At 43.7% G+C, this 21,050-nt stretch overlaps 1 protein-coding gene across 1 annotated transcript in view; it reads right to left on the reverse strand.

The window, feature by feature from the left end:
• The window catches only part of PNKP (polynucleotide kinase 3'-phosphatase), a 114,645-nt gene that overhangs the window by 82,684 nt on the left and 10,911 nt on the right, over nucleotides 1–21,050 (reverse strand). The window contains exons 3-4 of the mRNA XM_089671598.1: nucleotides 17,777–17,823; nucleotides 10,848–11,375 (exon numbers count right to left, since the gene is read on the reverse strand). Coding sequence (XP_089527724.1) covers nucleotides 10,848–11,375; nucleotides 17,777–17,823 — 575 coding nt within the window. The remainder of the gene's footprint in view (nucleotides 1–10,847; nucleotides 11,376–17,776; nucleotides 17,824–21,050) is intronic.

Raw genomic sequence — 21,050 nt, forward strand, 5'->3', positions numbered from 1 at the left:
TAAAGCTGACAGTCTGCAGTTAACGCACATCTTGTTCCTTTCATTTCAAATCCATTGTAGTGGTGTATAGAGCCAAAAATGTTAGAATTGTGTCAATGTCCCAATATTTATGGACCTGACTGTAAATATTCCATGGTCAACTGTTAGTGGTATTATAACAAAGTGGAAGCAACTGGGAACAACAGCAACTCTACACACATTGATGAACGAATGGGATGCCATTAAAGTTCATGTGCATGTAAAGGCGGGCGTCCCAATACTTTTGGCAATATAGTGTATATCAGCTGGAGCTATTTCCCACAGCATTAGCAATGATCACTGATACGGTCTCCCAATGGCGACAGATGTCCCAGAACACTTAAGGGTGAAGAGACCATTTGTGAACGTTTACCTGCCACTTGTCTACCCTGGGGATGTGGTTGTGTCTTTCAGTCCAAGCCAGAATTAGGTCTGCACTACTTCTGGTTACACCCTGATGTAAGCCACAGCTGTGGTGTTTGATTGAACCCATGTCAGTCGTCCCTGAGGCTGGTTGGTCCACCACAGCAGGGACAGGCAGATAACCCTGAGCTCAATAATACTAATGGAGGGTCTGGGCTCCCTCGATGACCACATTCCTTAGACTGTTTTCATCCCCTGGACTCCTCCAAGCCCAACAAGCTGGCATCCATTGTGTGAACCATCCAGGTCAACAGAAGAAAGGACTTACCCGATTCCAGCAAAGGACTGATCAGCCACCCAAAAAAATCTCCTCAGCTGTGAGGAAAAAAATGCACTTTATGTAATGGCAACTCCAAACCATTTAGAGTCTAAGCAGCCCTAGCGAACATAAGTTGCCCACCCCTATGCACACAAGGCAGGGACCCAGGGTCTACATACAACACCCAGGAATAGCAGTTAGAAGGACGTGAACTGGGTGAGATGGTAGTTTGGCGGTGCATATAGAGAAAGGTGCAAAGCTCTGGACTCACCACACCAAGGTACTGTCCCTTTTCCAGTGTAGAACCCAGCAGTTGGGGACTCCCTGCTTGACCCACTACAAGAGGGCATACCCCTCTCTCCACAGGAGTCTTCAGAGAATGGATCACACTGATGTAGACTGCCACTGCCCTAGACCTGTATAGCTCAGCTGACGCTAACTGTACCTCATTGTACTCCTGTACCAAGGATGTGTCCCACATGCAGGGTCTAGTGCCCGAGGCTATATTACAGAATGGACCTGAATCTTTGGTGCGGCTAGACCTGGGCACTACTGAAAAAAGTCAGGGTCCGAGCTACAAAAAGATTCTAAATTTAAGTCTGAAGTCTCTTACCGTTTAAGAAGGCTTTTCGGGTCTGATGGTAGATCTTGCTCGAAGAAGCCTTACATGCCCTGGGCATGGGGTGAAAACTTCCCTGGAAACCATGCTCTCTCAAAATCTTAGCAACAAAAAAATTAGCGTGCAGCCCCTAGTGTGATTATCCCTTTTATTTGACACAGTAAAAACAAGTGATCAATTGCACTTACAATAGGTACGCCTTGTAATAAGGCTCATCAGAACACATGAAAGCTTGCACACGTCCCCCTAGTGTTGCTGAAGGTAACCGATGACTGTAATCTCTGTATGGCCCTCCTTTCCCTGTAAGGAACTATGTCTCAGTATGGCCAAACTGATAGACTGTCTGAAATACACAGTAGTTGCTCTCACCACACAGGGCAAAACGAACAGTGTGGTGAATGTATTTCAGACAATCAGTTAGGCCACAGTGAGTCATAGTTCCTTACAGGGAAAGGAGGTCCGCACAAAGACTACAGTCATTGGTTACCTTCAGCAAGACCAGCGGGACTTGTGCAAGCTTTTATGGGTACTGACGAACCTTATTACAAGATGTAACTCTTGTAAGTGCAGTTCTATCCAGAATTCTAACAGAAACGCTAACTAGCACAATCACTAGGCAATTGTGGTTTATTCTCTCAAAACATTGTGTTCAATAGCCATGGCATTAAAGGAGAAGTGCAGCCAAAGCTGTTTTGGCTGTACTGCTCCTGTGGATCACAGGAGTGCAGTTCATTCTGCACGCCTGTGACCTGTTTTCAGCTGACAGCGGGCTGAAGCCCGCTTTCGGCTGACGTTACTCAGCTGGCCCAGTCTGGGAAAAGGTCCATCTCAGAGTCTGGAAAAGCACCTGGCTCAGCCTCTCAGTGATTCACCGAGAGCCTGAGCCACTCGCTCCCTCCCCCTCCACAACCCAGCGCTCTAGTGTGCACTGGGAGGGAAGAGCAGACAGCGATGACTGATAATCACCACTCTCTGTTTAGAGCGGCTGTGAGAATTCAGCAAACAGCGGTCATGTGATCACTGAGTTCTCACACTTACAGCTGGTGGGGGACAGATACAGCATCTACTTAGGTATGTATAAATGGGGGAAAAAAAGCCCTACTTCTCTTTTAAAGCCAACTAAGAAGCTGGATGCAGTGCAGGACCTTGGAACAGAAGGTTTAGTCAAGCCAAGCATGCCCATGTAGGTAGTTCCAGACATCGAGAGACATTTTAGTGACTGAAAAATACTGTATACATTATTTAAAGTGAAGTTCTACTCAAAAGTGGAAGCTTGGACCCCACGGGCAGGTACTTGCTCCTGCAGGGAACCCTCTGGGACCAGGAGGTTACTTTTGTCTCTTACTACGCTCCCCAATCGCTTCAGCTTTTCGTGCGCACTCACTTCTTCAGAGGCGGATACCAATGGTGAAATGAAAGGCGTTAGGAGGAGCCAGGACGTTGTGACGTCACGCCGCCGGAGCCACGTGGAGGCCCGGTGGCCATCTTAGTTTCTGGAGGGTTAGTTTCTTTCTGACCTGATGCTGCTATATTGCATATTGACGCATAGGGGAGGGGCTACGACGTCACTACACACCCGTGGACGGCGAGTATACTATGTGTGCGGCGCACACAGTTGTCTGCAGTTGATTTTAAACAAAGCGGTTTTTTATCTTATCTAATGCGAGTGCATTTGGGCACGCAATAAAGCATTTTAGTCCTTAAAAGGATAAGGCAGTATGTCTTTTTTCTTACTGAGGAACATCTAAGGAGGAGATAAAGAGCAGAAGGAGTGAAAGATCCCTGCGGGGATAGTGGCAAGGAGGATAAAAGCATTGGGAAGCAATTAAGGGATACCCACCACTCTTCACATGGTGCAACAGAATTTCTAAAAGTTCCATATGTGAACAAAAAGCGAAGTAAGCCTGCTTTTATACCAATAGAGACTTTTTTTTATTTTTTATTCACTTTTACAATTGTTTTTTTTGGATCACATTATATTTTGGGACTATCACTATTAAGTTGGTACCAGAGACTTTTATGTTTTTTATTATTATTACTTTTTAATTTTGATTTGTTTGTCCTTTGCTCTAAATTATATATTCTGATAGTTGCATAATTACTATATGGGTAATAATTGATAATAATTAGCAATGCGACATTTATTGAAAAATATATTTTTTGGTATGCACACATGATATGAGGATGTTTTATGTCAGCAAACCTTATTTGATTATATTATATTAATTTATATTCAAATTTAGCTGCTATATTGCATATCATACTGATTTTATCAATTTCTATTGAATTTGCAAATTCGTTTTAATTATTTAATAAACCTTTTAAAATTACTGCACTATGGGCACTCTTCATGGTCTCCTTTGAGGAGCAATTTATTTATAGAGCCCGTTTGATCCAGTCATCCATCCATTGAATCCAGAGAAGGGAGTTCCTGTAAGCAGGCACCTGTACCCATCTATCCCTTAAAGGGACCTCTGGCCAGCTGGATCCATTTACTCTCCGTTGGGCTTATAACAACTCCACCCTGAAGGAGGATTATTCGCGACCCAGACCAGACCTATACCTGTTAAGGAGACCTCTACTGGTCCATACACTGCGTATTTAAATTACGCATCTGGTGAGCGCGTAATTTTTAACCACACCATTTGGAGCACCGCCACTGGATTTTATTGTCATTCCGCACCTTTTTATTCACACAGACTGTCACGTTTATTGAATAATTTATTTATAATTCATTTATAATAATTTTACTGTTATTTCCTATGTGGGACAGACTTTATCATTTTAGCTCTTAACTTACTTATTATATGTTTATGACAAGGTTTTATATTGGTTACCTTGAGTATTCTAGCTGCTGACCGGATAGCGCTCACTTTATTATTCTATTTTTATGGATATCTATCCCTGCCTCACCCTGGTCAGACCACGATCCCCAGGTTCTACTCCTTGCCCTCTCAGGGTTGGCACGGCGCCCCTTTCACTGGCGCATTAACAAATCTTTATTGACCACTCAGGTTACCTGGCAAAAAATAGAATGTTTCTTACATACATACTTTGCGGAAAACTCGGGATCTGTCTCTTCGGCAATGCCCCTGTGGGAGGCGCATATACCCACGGTGCGGGACCACATTATACAACTGGCGACGGCTCGGAAGCACCGTCTTTTGGATCTTCACTCTCTACTGGCCTTTGCGGATGCTCGTTGGAAGTCGCACCCATCTGCGGCTCATAAACGCATGCAGGACACTCTGGCTTCTTCGGAGGCTGAACGGGCCCTGAGATGGACCAAACATACATTTATTCCTGTGCTAAGAAGCTGGGTACGATGCTGGCCAGGAAACTCAATTCTGTGAGGAAACCCCACAAACCAATCCGGTTGTGACTTAGGAGGTTGTACTATCAATCCCCAGCAGATTGTTTCCCGTTTCGTGGACTTCTTTTCAGACCTTTACGCTAAACCAGATCCCTTCCCTGTAGCTCAGGCAGAGGCGTTCTTTTAGAATCTCTGACTTCCTGGAGTGTCCTAAGTGGCGCGGATAGCCCTCAATGCCTGTGTAACCATATCAGAAGTGCTTCAAGCTATCAAATCTCTATGGTCCACCACGGCCCCGGGTCCTGACGGCTTTTTAGGTCTCTATTATAAGAAATATGCGACCCTGTTGGCACCCTTTTTGGCTGCTTATTTCAATGAGTTAGGACAGGGCTCTTTGCCCTCTCCGGACGAGCTCAGAGCTCATATCTCATTATTCCTATGACAACAGATGATGTGCAGTGATGTCTTCGTATCAATAAATATTTGCATAGTCTGATCCACGGAGACCAAGCAGGTTTCTTCCCTGGGAGGCAGGCAGGTGATAACGTTCGTAAAGTGGTCCATCCATACACCATCTACAATAAAATCACGGGATTCTTACTATCCTTAGACATGTATAAAGCTTTTGATTCTTTATCCTGGGTATATCTGCAGTTTGTGCTGTCTCATTGGGGCTTTGGGGACTATTCTTTCTTGGATTCAAGCCTTGTATTCTTCCCCTTCAGCAAAATATGCTGGGTATTTCTCAGATCCCTTTCCTAATTGGCGGGGGCTGAGACAGGGATACCCCCTGTCCCTGGCGCTCTTTGTCCTGGCACTGGAGCCGCTGCCTTTAGCACTCCACGCTGATTGTAATATATCGGGTGTTCCATACACGGGTCAGGAATTTAAGTTGAAACTTTTTGCGGATTATGCCCTCTGGACTCGCACAAATCCCCTGATGAAGCTCCCAAATTTGCAACAGGTTCTTGCGTGTTTCTCCTTGATTTTGGGTCACTGTATTAATTTGGATAAGACTGTTGCTCTCAATATTACTTTGACCTCAGATTTGGTTTCGCACCTACAATCCCACTTCCCTTACAAATGGGCTTCCTCTTCACTTGAATACCTAGGAATTCACTTGACCCCCACCTATGGCTCTTTGCTGTGAAATATTATCCATTGCTTCACTCTGTGTCCTCTCTTATGCACTCCTGGCAATTTCCGCACCTGTCTTGGATAGGACGGGTAAAACACAGTGAAAATGACCATCCTGCCTAAATTGTTGCATTATTTTCACACCCTCCCAGTGCAGGTTCCTCCTCATTTCCTTCCGTTGATTCAAGCGAGGATTATGCAATTTATGTGGGCCAACAGGCGCACCAGAGTCTACAGAAATACGCTTTTTGTCCACGGACTCCAGGGAAGTCTTCGGGTGCCTAATGTAACTAAATATTATCAGGCAAGCCAGATTGCCCCACTATCTATGTTGCACGCTTCATCTGACGTTCCTCTCTGGGTCCTGTTGGAACTACCTAATTGTGCCCCTATTGCAACATCGCTGCTTCTATGGCTCCCCCCACCCTACGCCCTATGACACGAAGTCCGATTTTGCTCCATGGTCTACAAGTGTGGGACTCGGTACGCTACTCCAGTGGCTTGATGTCACCTTTCCTACCTTTGCTCCAAATTATTAACAATCTTCTCTATTCCCGCTGGGTTTAGATCAACCAAGAGCGTTCTCTTGGTGTGTGGCCAATGTTTTTTCACAGGTGCGACACTTTTTGACTTCTCGGGCCTTCCCCATCTGGAATTCGTTTTGGGAGTCATGGGATGTCCCTCAGGCAGAATTATTTTGTTACCTTCAATTGCGGTACTGGCTGACCTCACTGCGGGACACTTCCGCTTTCCGGTAACAGAAATCTGCCTTTGAACAGCTTTGGCAACAGCGTCCAGGCACCCCGGGCCTTATTTCCCTATTTTATGCATCTTTGAATAGATGCTTGATGCATACTTCTCTCTCATATGTTGCTCAGTAGGAGCGCGACCTGGGGGAGGTCGTGGATCTGGAGGATTGAAAAAGGGCTTGATTGTTTATAGCTAAATGTTCATTTAATACAACCACGATGGAGGCAGCATACAAAGTATTATTTTGTTGGTATTGGAATCACGGCTTGTTTAGCCTAGGTGAACCCTGCCTGCAGTGATCGATGCTTTCGGGGGTTGTGGTCATCGTGAAGATGTGTTGCATGTACAGTATGATGGTCATGCCCAAAACTGATTCAGTCTCAGATTTTGGTCTTGTGTATTTGGAATCCTTTTCATCTTGTTCCATCTCTCCATACGCCAGGATGCTCGATATGCTTTGCTTCATTGTCCCATACAAGCTTATTGGCTCATCAGCAGAAGTTGGCTTCCTATTTGTTCTTGTCGGCAACTAGAACAATTGCTTAGGCATCGAAGCAAAGTCTGTCCCTCTTCAGGGAGTACGGGACCGTATGACCACTCTGATGCTCAATGAACAGATGTGGAGTATCTGTAAAGACTCCCAACAGAAATTTCTGAAAATACGGCAGCCGTGGTTGACATATGCTTTTCCCTCGCTCCCCCCAGCTAGTTTGGGTTTGTGATGTTGTTCGGTATTGGCGTTCCCGGACCACTGCTGGTCTTGTCTTCTTCCTTTTCTACTCCTTTTTCCCCTTTCTATTTTTGCTTGCCTTTTTGTGAGGCGGTGGATGGCTGCCTTTGGTTTGAGCTACTGTAAGTGTTATATCACTGTTTTTGTTATTTATGTGCCATTGATAGCCCCTGTGTGGGCGCACCTATAAAGGGCTAATTTTTATTTTTGTTTAACCCCATCATGAAAAGAGATACAAAGAGCTTGCTGCTCCTACTAAATGTCTTACTGACAGCAGGTACAGGTAGCTTGTATCAAGCTACCTGTCTATGACAAGGGACTCTGTCTCGCATAATATTATATTTTAGCTCTGTCTGAAAAAAAACAGTGTTTTAGGCCTTTTTTTTCCCTTTCAGTAAAAGCTTTGATTTTGGATTCTGATATGTACCGGATTAATCCTCTATAAAGAATACATATGTACCTCTTCTGTTATTTTGAGAGTGGATTAGATCTATTGTTCCCTAACCATATAGCTGGTTCTGCTTTTTAAAAATGTGTACAGTTGTGTAAAGTTAAAGGGTTTTAAATTATTTAAAAATAAAAATATTGAGGTATATTAAGGTTTTTATCTGAATAATCAAAACAAAAATCAACCAACTAATTGATTCTGAAAAGAATTGTTAGTTCCAACACTCAACCCGCCTGTGCTTTAGGATAGTGACTAAATGCTAACACAAAAATTATAAATGAATAAATCAGTGCATATAAAGTCCCTTAAAATACCTGTGGTACCTAAAATACCCCTAAAAATTGTAAAACACTCTAATCTAAGATCCTAATCTAGTACAGTGTTGCTAAATAAACTAAAACTCCAGTGCATAAATGACAAATACATAAATGCTCAATAGATAAATAAACATTCAAATGCCAGTATTGTGTACTTAAATTACATAAACTAAAACTATACTGTATATACTAATATAATGGATACTAATGGATACTAATTTTATTTTATGTAATTTAAGGATACATTACTGGCATTTGAATGTTTATATTTCTTGAGCATTTTTGTAATGTTTATTTGTGTGGGCGTTTCATTCTCATTTATGCACTGGAGTTTATTTTGCAGAGCTGTACTAGATGAGGATCTTGGATTCTATGATCTTCAGACTGTTTCACAATTGTTAATTGCAGCCCTAGATGAAACACATATTGATGTGGCACTGGTGACCATTCCCTGAGGTCAATGCATTGTTGATTCTGGAAGTCCACTACAAGGAAACAAAGTAAAAAGTAGAAGAAAAATATTGATATTGGGAATATTCCCTGGGGTTGATACTTGGTGTACTTTGGATGTTTACCTTCATGTTCTCCACCCCTGGAATGTGTGCCAGCAAGAGAGAAAGAAAAAGCTCTTTTTTCCCCTGTCTCATTTTTATGACCTATTAGACATGTTCTGTCTAGGTTTCCATGTAACATGTTAAAAAAAGAAAAACACTTTTTTGGAAAACTAAACCTGACATCAGTTATCAGACATCATGGGGTTTATTTACTAAAGCTGGAGAGTGCAAAATCAGACTCCCTTCTGCATAGAAACCAATCAGCTTCCAGGTTTCATTGCCAAAGCTTCATTGAACAAGCTGAGGTTAGAAGCTGATTGGTTTCTATGCAGAAGGGAGTCTGATTTTGGACTCTCCAGCTTTAGTAAATAAACCCCCATGTGACTAAAATGCTAGTCTGCAAACTAGGAAGACTTCACTGGCAAAATTTTACTGCTTGCACCACCTAGTCCATTAAATCAATCAGGTGCTGGGGAGATACCTCATAAAAAAAGTTCTTGATGCTGGATTCTACTTCATTTAGCCACTGCCTGTGAAACCAGGGTACACAGGAAGATTGGCCCGAGAGAAGAATCAATGGCAGAAACAAAAAATAGTTTAGAGAAGGAGTCCAATTTTTTTGTCTATAGAACCCTTAAAGGGTGCAGACTCCACAAAGAGAATCACTGCCACCCTGTTATTGCAAGATACTGGCGGGTCCATTATGGGCAAACCATCCACTTCTTAGCCGATTCCCCTAGAAATGGATAAAAGGTGGAGAACTGCTTAGAGATGGAGGAAAAAAAAACCCATTAGGATGCTTCCACTTTTCTAGTAATAACATTTTTAAACTGCTGATGATTGGGGATGGCCTTAGTAGATGGTCTGAGTTTGAAACCCAGTATTTTTGGCAGTATCTTAGAAGAGGTTCTGGAAATCCTAAGATTCTGCTGACAGCCGCAGTCCTAAATGTGAGTTTGATTATTTTTATTTGTTATTCATTACTAATAAAGAGATTAACTGCACTAGGGTCTGCGCTTCCCTTTGTCTTTGTTTTTGTTCTCAGTTTGTCCCTGACCCTCAGACTACTGGAAGGTGCAAGATCTGTGCATTATCCATTGCTCTCATGCTTTTGCAGTGGCTTTCCTGGACGTCTTGTAAAGAGTGTCCTATTTGGTGCAATCTTAGTGCAACACTTTGCTTTATATAGTCAAAGAAAGTAGAAGAGAAGATCAATACCAAAGAAAAAATTTTCTTTCTGGGAACTAGATTATAAAGAAGGTTCCTAGATAAGGGTGGACAAAGGCAGAAATGGCCAGTTGAAAGTTAAACAAAATAGCGGGCCCAGGCTGGCATAAAAGCAGCTTTAAGAAGAAGTACTCCAACATTTGCACTTTCACAAGAGACACAGCAGAAGCCTCACAAGACAGCCTACATGCTACTTCTAGTGATTTCTAAATCACAGCCCACAATCTGGGAGTATGTCAGGTGATAAGCCAGATGAGCCTGCTGTGGTGGCTTTGACACGTGCTAAGGAAGGGAGCTGTGCATTGCATATCTAAATCTGGGTGTTGGGTACAAACGTTGGTGATGACTGCTGCAATGACCATAAGGATCTGATCCTCTTCTGAACACTCAACTGCATTCAGTATATGCAGGGGTAGACAGAATAGATTGGGCTGTGGTCTTTGCTAGCCTACTGTCAAACTTCTTAGAGGAAGCAGCTATAGTAGAAAATTACCTAACTATGCTTCCCAATGAATGCTGGGAGAAAATGTTTTTCTAGAAGAGTGAGGAAGGTTACAATTATTTCCCTGTCTATTTTGCACTGGTGCTTTCATTGGAAGGGAGTGGCAGGCAGACAGGGTTCAACCTCAAAGCTGAGACTGTCAAGTCTTTAGAGACAAAGTGAAATGAAACCAGGATATGATGAACACACACTAACCAGGATTTTGTTAGTTGTGTACTTTTTCAATGGGATAAAGCTACTAGTCTCATACTTTTCTAAGCACCATGGCTTACTGCTTTGTGCAGCTGGAATCCTGTGTTCAATTTTCACCAGTAACACTACCCCTTAAAATGCTTATATGTTCTCTCTACATTTGTATAGATTTATTGGAATACTCTAGTTTCTTCCCACTGCCCAAACATACTGGTAAAATAACAGACTTGTGCTCTGAATGTTGTGGGTGCAATAGATGGGGCAGGAGCTGGTGTTAAAAGGTTTGTATGTTCTCTGAAATACACACATAAACTGATCACTGCTTCAATTATAAGCTGTTATTTGGGTGTTTCTGTACCTTGGAAGAAGCTTGGACACCTTTCTTGTTAAACACTAGGAGCTTTCCATGCTCTTCCCAAGAGTCTTTGCTGCAGATACTACCGGTCAGTACCTCTGGAGAGTCAGAAGATATTTTTATATTAGTGTTACTTGCTCTGGCTGCTATCTCTTGAAATTCTTTCAGTTTACTAGAAATTTCTTCATCACTGTCTTCAGCTGCTCCCAGTTCTGACTCCTGACGCTTTGTCCTCTTACTGCTTGGTTCCAATTTATCATCTTCCACTTTCTGACTTTTCTTTGGGCTTTTTGATGCAGCCCCACCAAAAAAATCTGTTATTGTTTTCTTTGGGGAAGCAGCTGGACCACGCTTTTTGTTCATAGTCTTGGGTTTTGCAGCCATTGTGAGATTGTGAGGGCTCTCATTATTAAATACAAGAATGTAAGGATATAAGGAGTTCACCATGTAAAGAGTCTGATCTCCATTCATCAGAGTGCTCTCTCCTTGTTTTAAATTGACCTCTCCTATTGTGGTGGGGTTTGGACCCAGCTAAAAGAAAAAACACACTAATTTATTCCAGCATAACACTATCACGATTTAGACTATATCTACACACACACATAATGTATATACACTCAGACAGACAGCTCCAAAGAGTGCAGAATGGCGTGAATGTGTCACCCAAATGTTAGCATTTTAGCATGGGTGTTTTTGGGGTGGGGTAGGTGTGGGGGTGGCCCTCGTAATCCAACAGACAGGTACAAGAGGTGGATAGGAGCATGCTTAGCCACAACTTTATCATGAGATGTTGCTTTGCAAAAAAGGGCTTTAGGAGAAATTTGGAGGCATGTTTGGCCTAATAGAGCTGCCACTGCTTACTTGTTTTTTTTGGCAATTTCCTCAAGGCTGATATCTTTATACAGTTGTGCTCAAATGTTTGCATACCCTTGGAGATTTGTATATAATATGTACCATTTTTAAAGAAAACATGAGTGAGCAGGAAAACACATTTCTTTTATTTCTTATGGGATTCAAATTCAACTGTAGGTCATAAGAGAATGGCACAATCATAAAACAAAACATGGCAACCAGTAAACAAATGAAATGACCCCTGTTCAAAAGTATGCATACCCTTAGTTCTTAATTCTGTGCATTGCCCCCTTTAGCATTAATGGCAGTGTGCAGTTTTTTCTAATAGTTGTCTGTGAAGCCCCAAATTCTTGCAGGTGATATATATAAAAGCAGGTGCAGCGCTGAGATCAGAATGTCAAATGTCAAATAAAGTGCAATAAATCAAAAAGTGCAAAAGCAATATAAATGCATATAAACCAGCAAAAATTAATAACAAACATATCACTGTATCAAAATATTATGTAAAGTGATATATGTGCATATAAAGTGACCATAAAATCATAACATGAATGAGTCCATAAAGTGAAAAGTGATAACTGTATATACTGTTACTCAATATGACTAATGGTGCTAAGTAAAGTGACAATGTCCAAAAAGAAAGTGATGCGGTTGAAGATCCTGTATTATGATCTCAGAGTAAGGTGATCAACTTTCTATATCCAATCATATGGTGATGTGCCAGGTAATAGAAGAATTACGCACTCACCACATGCGCAATATAATCACGCATTACAGAATATAAACTCTCAATAGGTCAGCCAGAGATCCTCTTAAGGGTATGCACAGACTGGTCTGGAGTTCCCTCTCTGAATCATCAGTGGACAGCAGTACCTCTATCGTCCTCCTCACACAGCTCTGTGGGTGATTAAGCTCACATAGAGCTGTGGAGAGGGATCCTCAGCTCCTGGCAATGTGATCAGCCAGCACACAACATGCCATCAATTTTCACAAGGTCCCCCATGTCTTTAGAGCTCACACCCCCCCAAAACAACAGTGAGCCACCACCATGCTTCACAGTGGGGATGGTATTCTTGTCGCTGTAGGCCTTGTTGACCCCTCTCCAAACATAGCGCTTATGGTTGTGAGCATAAAGCTCATAGATTATAAGCTCCAAGGAGCAGGGCCCTCTCAACCCTCTTGTATTGAACTGTATCGTTGCTGTATTTTCTCCCTTTATATTGCGAAGCACTAAGCAAACTATAGTTGCACTATATAAATCCTGTATAAGAATAAAGCTCTATTTTGGTCTCGTCACTCCAGATTACAGTGTGCCAGAAGCTGAGAGGAGTGTCAAGTTGTTGTCAGGCATTGTGTAGGCAGGCTTTTTTGTGGCACTGGCACTTCATTCTGTCAACTCGACCATGCAGTTCATTTTTGTATCATAGTATGTATTGTGCTCCTTGAAACAACCACACATTTTTTTTCAGAGCAGCCTGTATTTCTCCTGAAGTTACCTGTGGGGTTTTTTTGTATTCCCAACAATTCCTCTGGCAGTTGTGGCTGCAAACGTTCTTGGTCTACTTAACCAGGGGGTATTCATATCCCTTGAAATTTTGCACATTTTGTCATGTTACAACCAAAAACGTAAATGTATTTTACTGGGATTTTATGTGACAGACCAACACAAAGTGGAAGGAAAATGATAAATGGTTTTCAAAATTTTTTACAAATAAATATCTGAAAAGTGTGGAGTGCATTTATATTCATCCCCCTTTACCCCTAACTAAAATTTAGTGGAACTAATTGCCTTCTGAAGTCACCTAATTAGTAAATAAGAGTCCAACTGTGTGTAATTTAACCTCAGTATAAATACAGCTGTTGTGCAAAGACGTCAGAGGTTTGTTAGAGAACATTAGTGAACAAACAGCATCATGATTGCCAAGGAGCACACCAGACAGGTCAGGGATAAAGTTATAAAGTTTAAAGCAGGGTTAAGTTATAATAAAATATCCCAAACTTTGAACATCTCTCGGAGCATTGTTCAATCCATCATCTGAAAATGGAAAGAGTATGGCACAACTGCAAACTTACCAAGACATGGCAGCAGGGGCGTATTTGCCGCGAGGCAAACAAGGCATTTGCCTAGGGCGGCACTTTTCAGGGGGGCGGCACGGCAGCAGCGCCACCCCCCCCTTTCCCATGGAAGGGACACTTCCGTGGGAAAGGGACAGGGGCTTCTGTGTCTTACCTGACTCTGTGTCCCACGTCGATCCGGTCGACAAGGCGCTGCTGGAGGAGGGGTGCAGAGGAGAGCGGAGTGGTGTGCGGATCATCGGTGTGCGCTCGGAGCGCGTGGGGGCCGGGGGGTGCTGTCAGTGCACGCCGGGATGTGCAGGAAGGCCAGAAGGTGCCAGCGAAGGAGGAAGAAGAGGACGAGGGTCAGGGTGGAGGCGCTTGCCCGCTCTTTTGCAGCCACCGCCGAAGATACTGGGGGAGAAGGGACACAGGCGCCCCTCCTGGAGTGATCCTGACACCATCTGGAGGAGCCACTGCTGGACAGGTAAGTGCTTGGAAGACTTCCACTTCCCCCCTCCTGTCCCCCACATTGTCCCACTACCCCCATCTGTCCCCACTGCCCCTCACCTGTCCCTCTGCGCTCCTCCTGTCCAGCTGCCCCGATCCTGTTCCATGCCCCCTGTCACGCTGCCCCCCACCTATCCCTCTGCGCTCCTCCTGTCCCACTGCCCCGCACCTATCTTTCTGCGCTCCTCCTGTCCCATTGCCCCTCACCTGTCCCACTGCTCTCCTCCTGTCCCATTGCGCTACTCCTGTCCCGCTGCCCCGATCCTGTCCCATGCCCCCCCCATCACGCTGCCCCCCCACCTGTCCCTCTACGCTTCTGTCCCACTGCCCCTCACCTGTCCCCTCACCTGTCCCTCTGTGCTCCTCCTGTCTCACTGCCCCTCACCTGTCCCTTTGCGCTCCTCCTGTCCCACTGCCCCGATCCTGTCCCATGCCCCCCCCATCACGCTGCCCCCCCACCTGTCCCTCTACGCTTCTGTCCCACTGCCCCTCACCTGTCCCACACCTGTCCCACACCTGTCCCACTGCGCTCCTCCTGTCCTGCTGCCCCGATCCTGTCTCATGCCCCTGTCACGCTGCCCCCCACCTATCCCTCTGCGCTCCTCCTGTCCTTCTGCCCCTCACCTGTCCCACTGCGCTCCTCCTGTCCCACTGCGCTACTTCTGTCCCACTGCCCCGATCCTGTCTCATGCCCCCCGTCACACTGCCCCTCCTGTCCCATGTCCCCCGTCACGCTGCCCTCACCTGTTCCTCTACACATCTCCTTTCCCACTGCCCCTCACCTGTCCCTCTGCGCTCCTCCTGTCCCACTGCCCCTCACCTTTCCTTTTGCGCTCCTCCTCTCCTGCTGCCCCGATCCTGTCCCATGCCCCATCATGTTGCCCCTCACCTGTCCTTCTGCGCTTCTCCTGTCCCACTGCGCTTCTCCTGTCCCATGCCCCCGTCACGCTGCCCCCTACCTGTCCCACTGACCCTCACTTGTCCCAGGGGCGTATTTGCCGCGAGGCAAACAAGGCATTTGCCTAGGGTGGCACTTTTCAGGGGGCGGCACGTCGGCAGCACTGCCCCCCCCCCCTTTCCCACGGAAGGGACACTTCCGTGGGAAAGGGACAGAGGCTGCTGTGTCTTACCTGACTTCATGTCCAACGTCAATCTGGTCCACAAGGTGCTGCTGGAGGAGGGGTACAGAAGGTGTCCGTCCGGTGTCTTCATCTTCCTGGATCTTGATTGCGATGTGGGCGGGATGACAAGCCGCCCCTCGAATCTGGCTACCCCTGGGACCACTGAGCAGCCTATGGCAGTCTGTCCCTCCCTCTGCAAGCTCCGCCTACTCGCCGGTGATTGGACGCCAGATCTGTAGCTCAGAAAAGGCACACAGGCGGCCAATCACAGGCGAGGAGGCAGAGCTTGGAGAGGAGGAGCCGTGCGGCAGCGCGAAGATTGAAGATCAAGTGAGGGAGCAGCTGGAGCCGGTGAAGAGGAGAGCGGCAGGAGAAGAAAGACAGCTGATGGGTAAGTGTCTGTGCCTGAAGGAGGGAGCCCGGGCTGGAGCAGGGGTCAGCACAGCGATGTAAGTATAATTGGTGTCAGTGGGAGTAATAGTGCCCCATCATTAGTGTCAGTGTGGGAGGAATGGTGCCCCCTCATTGGAGTCACTGACACTGAGGGGGCACATTTCCTCCCACTGACACCAATGATGGGGTACTATTCCTCCCACTGATCACAATGATGGGGCACTTCCTCCCACTGACACCAAAGATGGGGCGCTATTCCTCCCACTGACACCAAAGGTGGGGCGCTATTCCTCCCACTGACACCAATGATGGGGCACTATTCCTCCCATTGACACTAATGATGGGGCACTATTCCTCCCCCTGACACCAATGATGGGTCACGATTCCTCCCACTGACACCAATGATGGGGCATGATTCCTCCCACTGACACCAATGATGGGGCACCATTCCTCCTACTGACACTAATGGTGGGGCACTATTCCTCCCCGACACCAACGTTGGGGCACGATTCCTCCCACTGACACCAATGATGAGCCACGATTCCTCCCACTGACACTAATGATGGGGCACTTCCTCCAACTAATACCAATGATGGGGCACTATTCCTCCCCGACACCAATGATGGGGCACGATTCCACCCACTGACACCAATGATGGAGTACTATTCCTCCCACTGATACCAAGGATGGGGCACTATTCCTCACACACGGACACTAATGATGGGGCACCAAACTTTTTAAGTTTAGGCCACCTTTTGAAAACTGCTGAGACATTAGGGAGGCAGGGTGGGGGCCCCATGGTGTAAAAACCTATCCCCCAAACCACAGGTCCTGTGGCACTTCAGCTCTGGATTACATGTGCCAGTGCCCTGAGGAGCAAAGTCTATAAAGTCAATAAAACTCTGCTGAGGCTGCCCCTGCAATGCAGAGACATAGGCAACTTAACATGTCTACTTTATGTCACATGACCTGGAAATTAAATATTGCACAACCTGTTCCCTCCTAAATTTTAAGTTTAGTCTGCTTTTAAAGAAACCTGTCAGGACTGGGATCCACCAGTGCTGGCTTGTATTTGATGATGCATGCTCCAAAGCAGTTATCTTTATACTTCCTCCCTATTGAATCACCAGCGTAGGAACACTGAAATCTTAGACTGACATGCTTGCAGATTATAGTTGCTCTACAAGGGAGACAGAAGAATAAGAATAAAAGCTCTACCTACTTGCTTTCTCCTTCATGTCTCTGACATACCTGCCAAAACCAGTAAGAAGTCTAAACTCTGTCAACTCCTCAATGCAGCTAAAGCATGCATTCCCCTCACCTGGAAATGCACCTAACTGCTGACCGAGGGTCTTTGGTTTAATAAAGTAGAACTGAATCTTATGGAAGATCTGGTCCTCTTGGCATAGCATAGACGAGAGGTGTATACCAAAACCTGGACATTGTGCAACATGTTTGTCTTCTCTGAAGAAGGAAAGGCTCTTCTCAATGCAAACTCGACCAGATGAGGGGTGGCCTTTTCCAGAAAACCCTGGCTTAACCTTCCAATTTTTTCCCACTGTCTTACTTCTTTTCATCTATCTCCTTTTTTTTCCTTGAGGTGGTTGTCCTCTGTACTTTAAAGTATACATAATTTTTGCATGATCTTTATTAACCAGGATCTACCTGTGGTCCGCTTTAGATTCTGTATTGTAAATGCTTTGTTAAACTTATATATATGTTTTGCACCTTATGCTGATATGTTGTACTGCTATCGTTTATATTGTATGTACTGTATATGGTGACTCCATGTCAAAAGGTGTGACATGTATTGGAGCCTGCATTTTTGATAAATGAATAATTTATAAAAAAATAAAAATAAAAGCTCTGCAGCATGCACTGTCAAACAAATCTGAAACTGTGGCTGCCATATTTTTTTTCCCAATAAGTTCCTTCTTATGTATTCCCTAGGTCTTTGTTAGTTTATTTTAGAGGAAATAATACAATAAAAGCTTCCAATACCTGAGTGACACGAACAACTCTCTTCTCAATATTTGCAACAAGCTCCACTGTAAAAAAAAAAGGGATGACGTTTCATCTACTGCACTCACTCCAGCCATACATAACACATTCTCACTGACAGAACAGTGAGGTACATGTAAATCCGACATTTCAGATTCCTGATATATGCCTGCTGTACCATGTACTTGTTTGAAAAAGGATCCTGTTCTCTTTGTATTGCTTCCTTTCTGTGAAATACCTGCTGTTCCAGCCAATCCCTCTGCATTTCCTAGTCATCGGAACACAACATGGTCAGTTCTCTACCTGTGCTGGGAACTCAGCATGCTCTCCTCCGATGATCAGACTTGTCCTGACACCCCACCACCTCACAGAGTGTTTCTGTTTCTCTTCCCTGAGCTCCTTATGCAGCTAACAAAGGGTATGTGATCACTTAAAAAAACAAAAAGCAAAAAAAAAAAAGGAGGGCAAAAGAAAAAGTGTTTAGAATGTTTTTATATGTATACACAAATGTTTTGCTTTTCATTTCTATTTTAAACAGATTGGGTTGTTTTACAAGAAGGGGGTTTACATATCCTTTAAAGTGACATTAAAGCTTATTTTTTTTTGTTTTCAATTAAAATAATAAACATGTCATATTTTCCTGCTTTGTGCAATAGTTTTACACAGAGCAGCCCGATCTACCTCTTCTCAGGTTGCCCGCCGGTGCTCCAGGCACTTCCTCTTTAACAAGTGCCCTCATGGAAAGTCGCTTTCCATGGGGGCACTTGTGCAGAATCGCTCCCTAGCCTCACTGTTTGCGTCCACCGACACATAGCAGACAATTCAGCCCAGCTCCCTGCTCGTTTAGCACAGCATTTGATTGATAGCAGTGGGAGCCAACGGCGAGAGCCACTTATCTCTTGCACATCACTGGATAGAATCAGGCTCAGCTAAAAATAAGGGGGTCTGGGGGGGGGAGGGAGGATTATGACTTTGAAAGGCGCAATTTGCCGCATGTCAACCGTGGCAGAGTCACATCGTGTATGGGGTGCCACTGAAGGATAATGTCACCCAAACACGCACAACGCATTGTGCTGCAATTGCCATGTGATTTGCGGGCACCTTATACATAATTTCTGAAACATTTAGCGTATATATAGATTTTTGTTGCCTTTAACCACTTGCCCTCTAGAGGATTTACCCCCCTTAATGACCAGGCCTCTTTTTGCTACTCGGCGCTGCACTAATTCAACTGATAATTGCACGGTCATGCAATGCTGTACCCAAATGAAATGTACGTCCTTTTTTTCACACAAATAGAGCTTTCTTTTGGTGGTATTTTATGTGCGCTTTTTATTTTTCTCGCTATAAACAAAAAAAAAAAAAAAATTTTGAAGAAAAACAATATTTTTTACTTTCAGCTATAAGAAATATATAGTAAACTCAAAGTTAGTTATAAATTTAGGCCAAAATGTATTCTGCTACATGTTTTTGGTAAAAAAATCCCAATAAGTGTATATTGATTGCTTTGTGTGAAAGTTATAGCGTCTACAAACTATGGTATAGATGCTGCAATTTACGCCATTTTTTTGCTATACAGCGCTGCGGTAGTTTAATGGACAATTGCGCGGTCATGCAATACGGTACATAAATAAAATTTATGTCCTTTTTTTCACACAAATAGAGCTTTCTTTTGGTGGTATTTGATCACCTGTGTACTTTTTATATTTGGCGCTATAAACAAAAACATTTTTGAAGAAAAGAAAAAAAAAAATTTGAAAAAAAAACAATTTTCTCATTTCCATCATAAAAAATATCCAAAAAACTAAAATTTCGTCATAAATTTAGGCCAAAATGCATTCTGCTATGTGTTTTTGGTTAAAAAAATCCCAGTAAGTGTATATTTATTGCTTTGTGTGAAAGTTATAGTGTCTAAAAACTATGGTACAGATAATGGAATTTACACAGCTTTTACTTTCTGACTGCCCATCACATTTCTTGAGGTGCTAAAATACCAGGATAGTACAAACACCCTCAAATGACCCCTTTTTGGAAAGTAGACACGCTAAATACTCACCAAGGCTGTTTTTAAATTCCTTGGGGTGTCTACTTTCCAAAAAGGGGTCATTTGGGGGGGTTAGGTGCTATCCTGGCATTTCAGGGCCTCCGAAACTGTGATAGGTAGTCAGGAAGTGTAATAAGGAAATAAAGCCCTTTAAAAGCCTGAAGGTGCTTATTGGATTTTGGGGTCCTGTATTTGGCTAGACTGCCAAAAAGTCTCTCTCTCTCATGTGGTACCCCCATACTCCGGAGAAGTAGCAGAATGTATTTTGGGGAGTAATTCCACATATACCCATGGCATGTGTGAGCAATAAATCATTTAAGTGACAATTTTGTGCAAAAAAAATATTTTTTTCTCATTTTCCAAAAACTTGTGGTAAAAAAATAAATTCTTCTATTGATTCAACATGCCTCTCAGCAAAAAGTTTGGGGTGTCTACTTTCCAAAAAGTGGTCGTTTTGGGGGGTGGGGGCGGTTTATGCCCAGCATTAGAAGTTTATGCCACACATCACTCACTTTTCTAACCACATGAAGACCAAGCCTTTTCTGACACTTTTTGTTCACATGAAAAAAAAAAAAAAAAAAAAATCAGTATTTTTTGCTAGGAAATTAATTTAAACCCCCAAATATTATATATGTTTTTAAAGCAGACACCCTAGTGAATAAAATAGTGGGTACTACAATTTTTTATGGCACATAGTACTCGTGCAGCGATTTTTCAAAAGCAAATTTAAAAAACAAAAAATACACTTTTTTTACTTTTAATGCACAAAAACACAATATGTTGGCCAATTATTTGGTAAAATCTAAAAGATGATGGTATGCCGAATAGATACCAAACATGACATGCTTTAAAGCTGCGCATGCCCGGTGCAATGGCGACAAACTGCATACATTTTTAATATCCATAGGCAACGCTTTAAAAACCTTTAAAAGCTACCATTTTAGATTTACAGAGGAGGTCTAGTGTTAGAATTACTGCCCTTGATCTGACGTTCACAGTGATACCTCACATGTATGGCGCAACCGTTGTTTACATACCGACAAAGGGTCAAGGCTTGTGCACACAGGTGTGCGCGCATGGGAGGGGCGAGTTTTTTTTTTTTAAGTTATTTTGATTTTTTTTATTATTTTTACACTGTACCTTTCTTCTTTTTTTTTTTGATCACTTTTAATGCTATCACAGGGAATGCAAATATCCCCTATAACTTCAATGGGCATTGTCATATATTCT

The sequence above is a fragment of the Staurois parvus genome, unplaced genomic scaffold (assembly GCF_062004578.1).
Source record: "Staurois parvus isolate SC_StPar_1 unplaced genomic scaffold, SC_StPar_1.0 ptg000108l, whole genome shotgun sequence".
NCBI classification, from domain to species: domain Eukaryota; kingdom Metazoa; phylum Chordata; class Amphibia; order Anura; family Ranidae; genus Staurois; species Staurois parvus.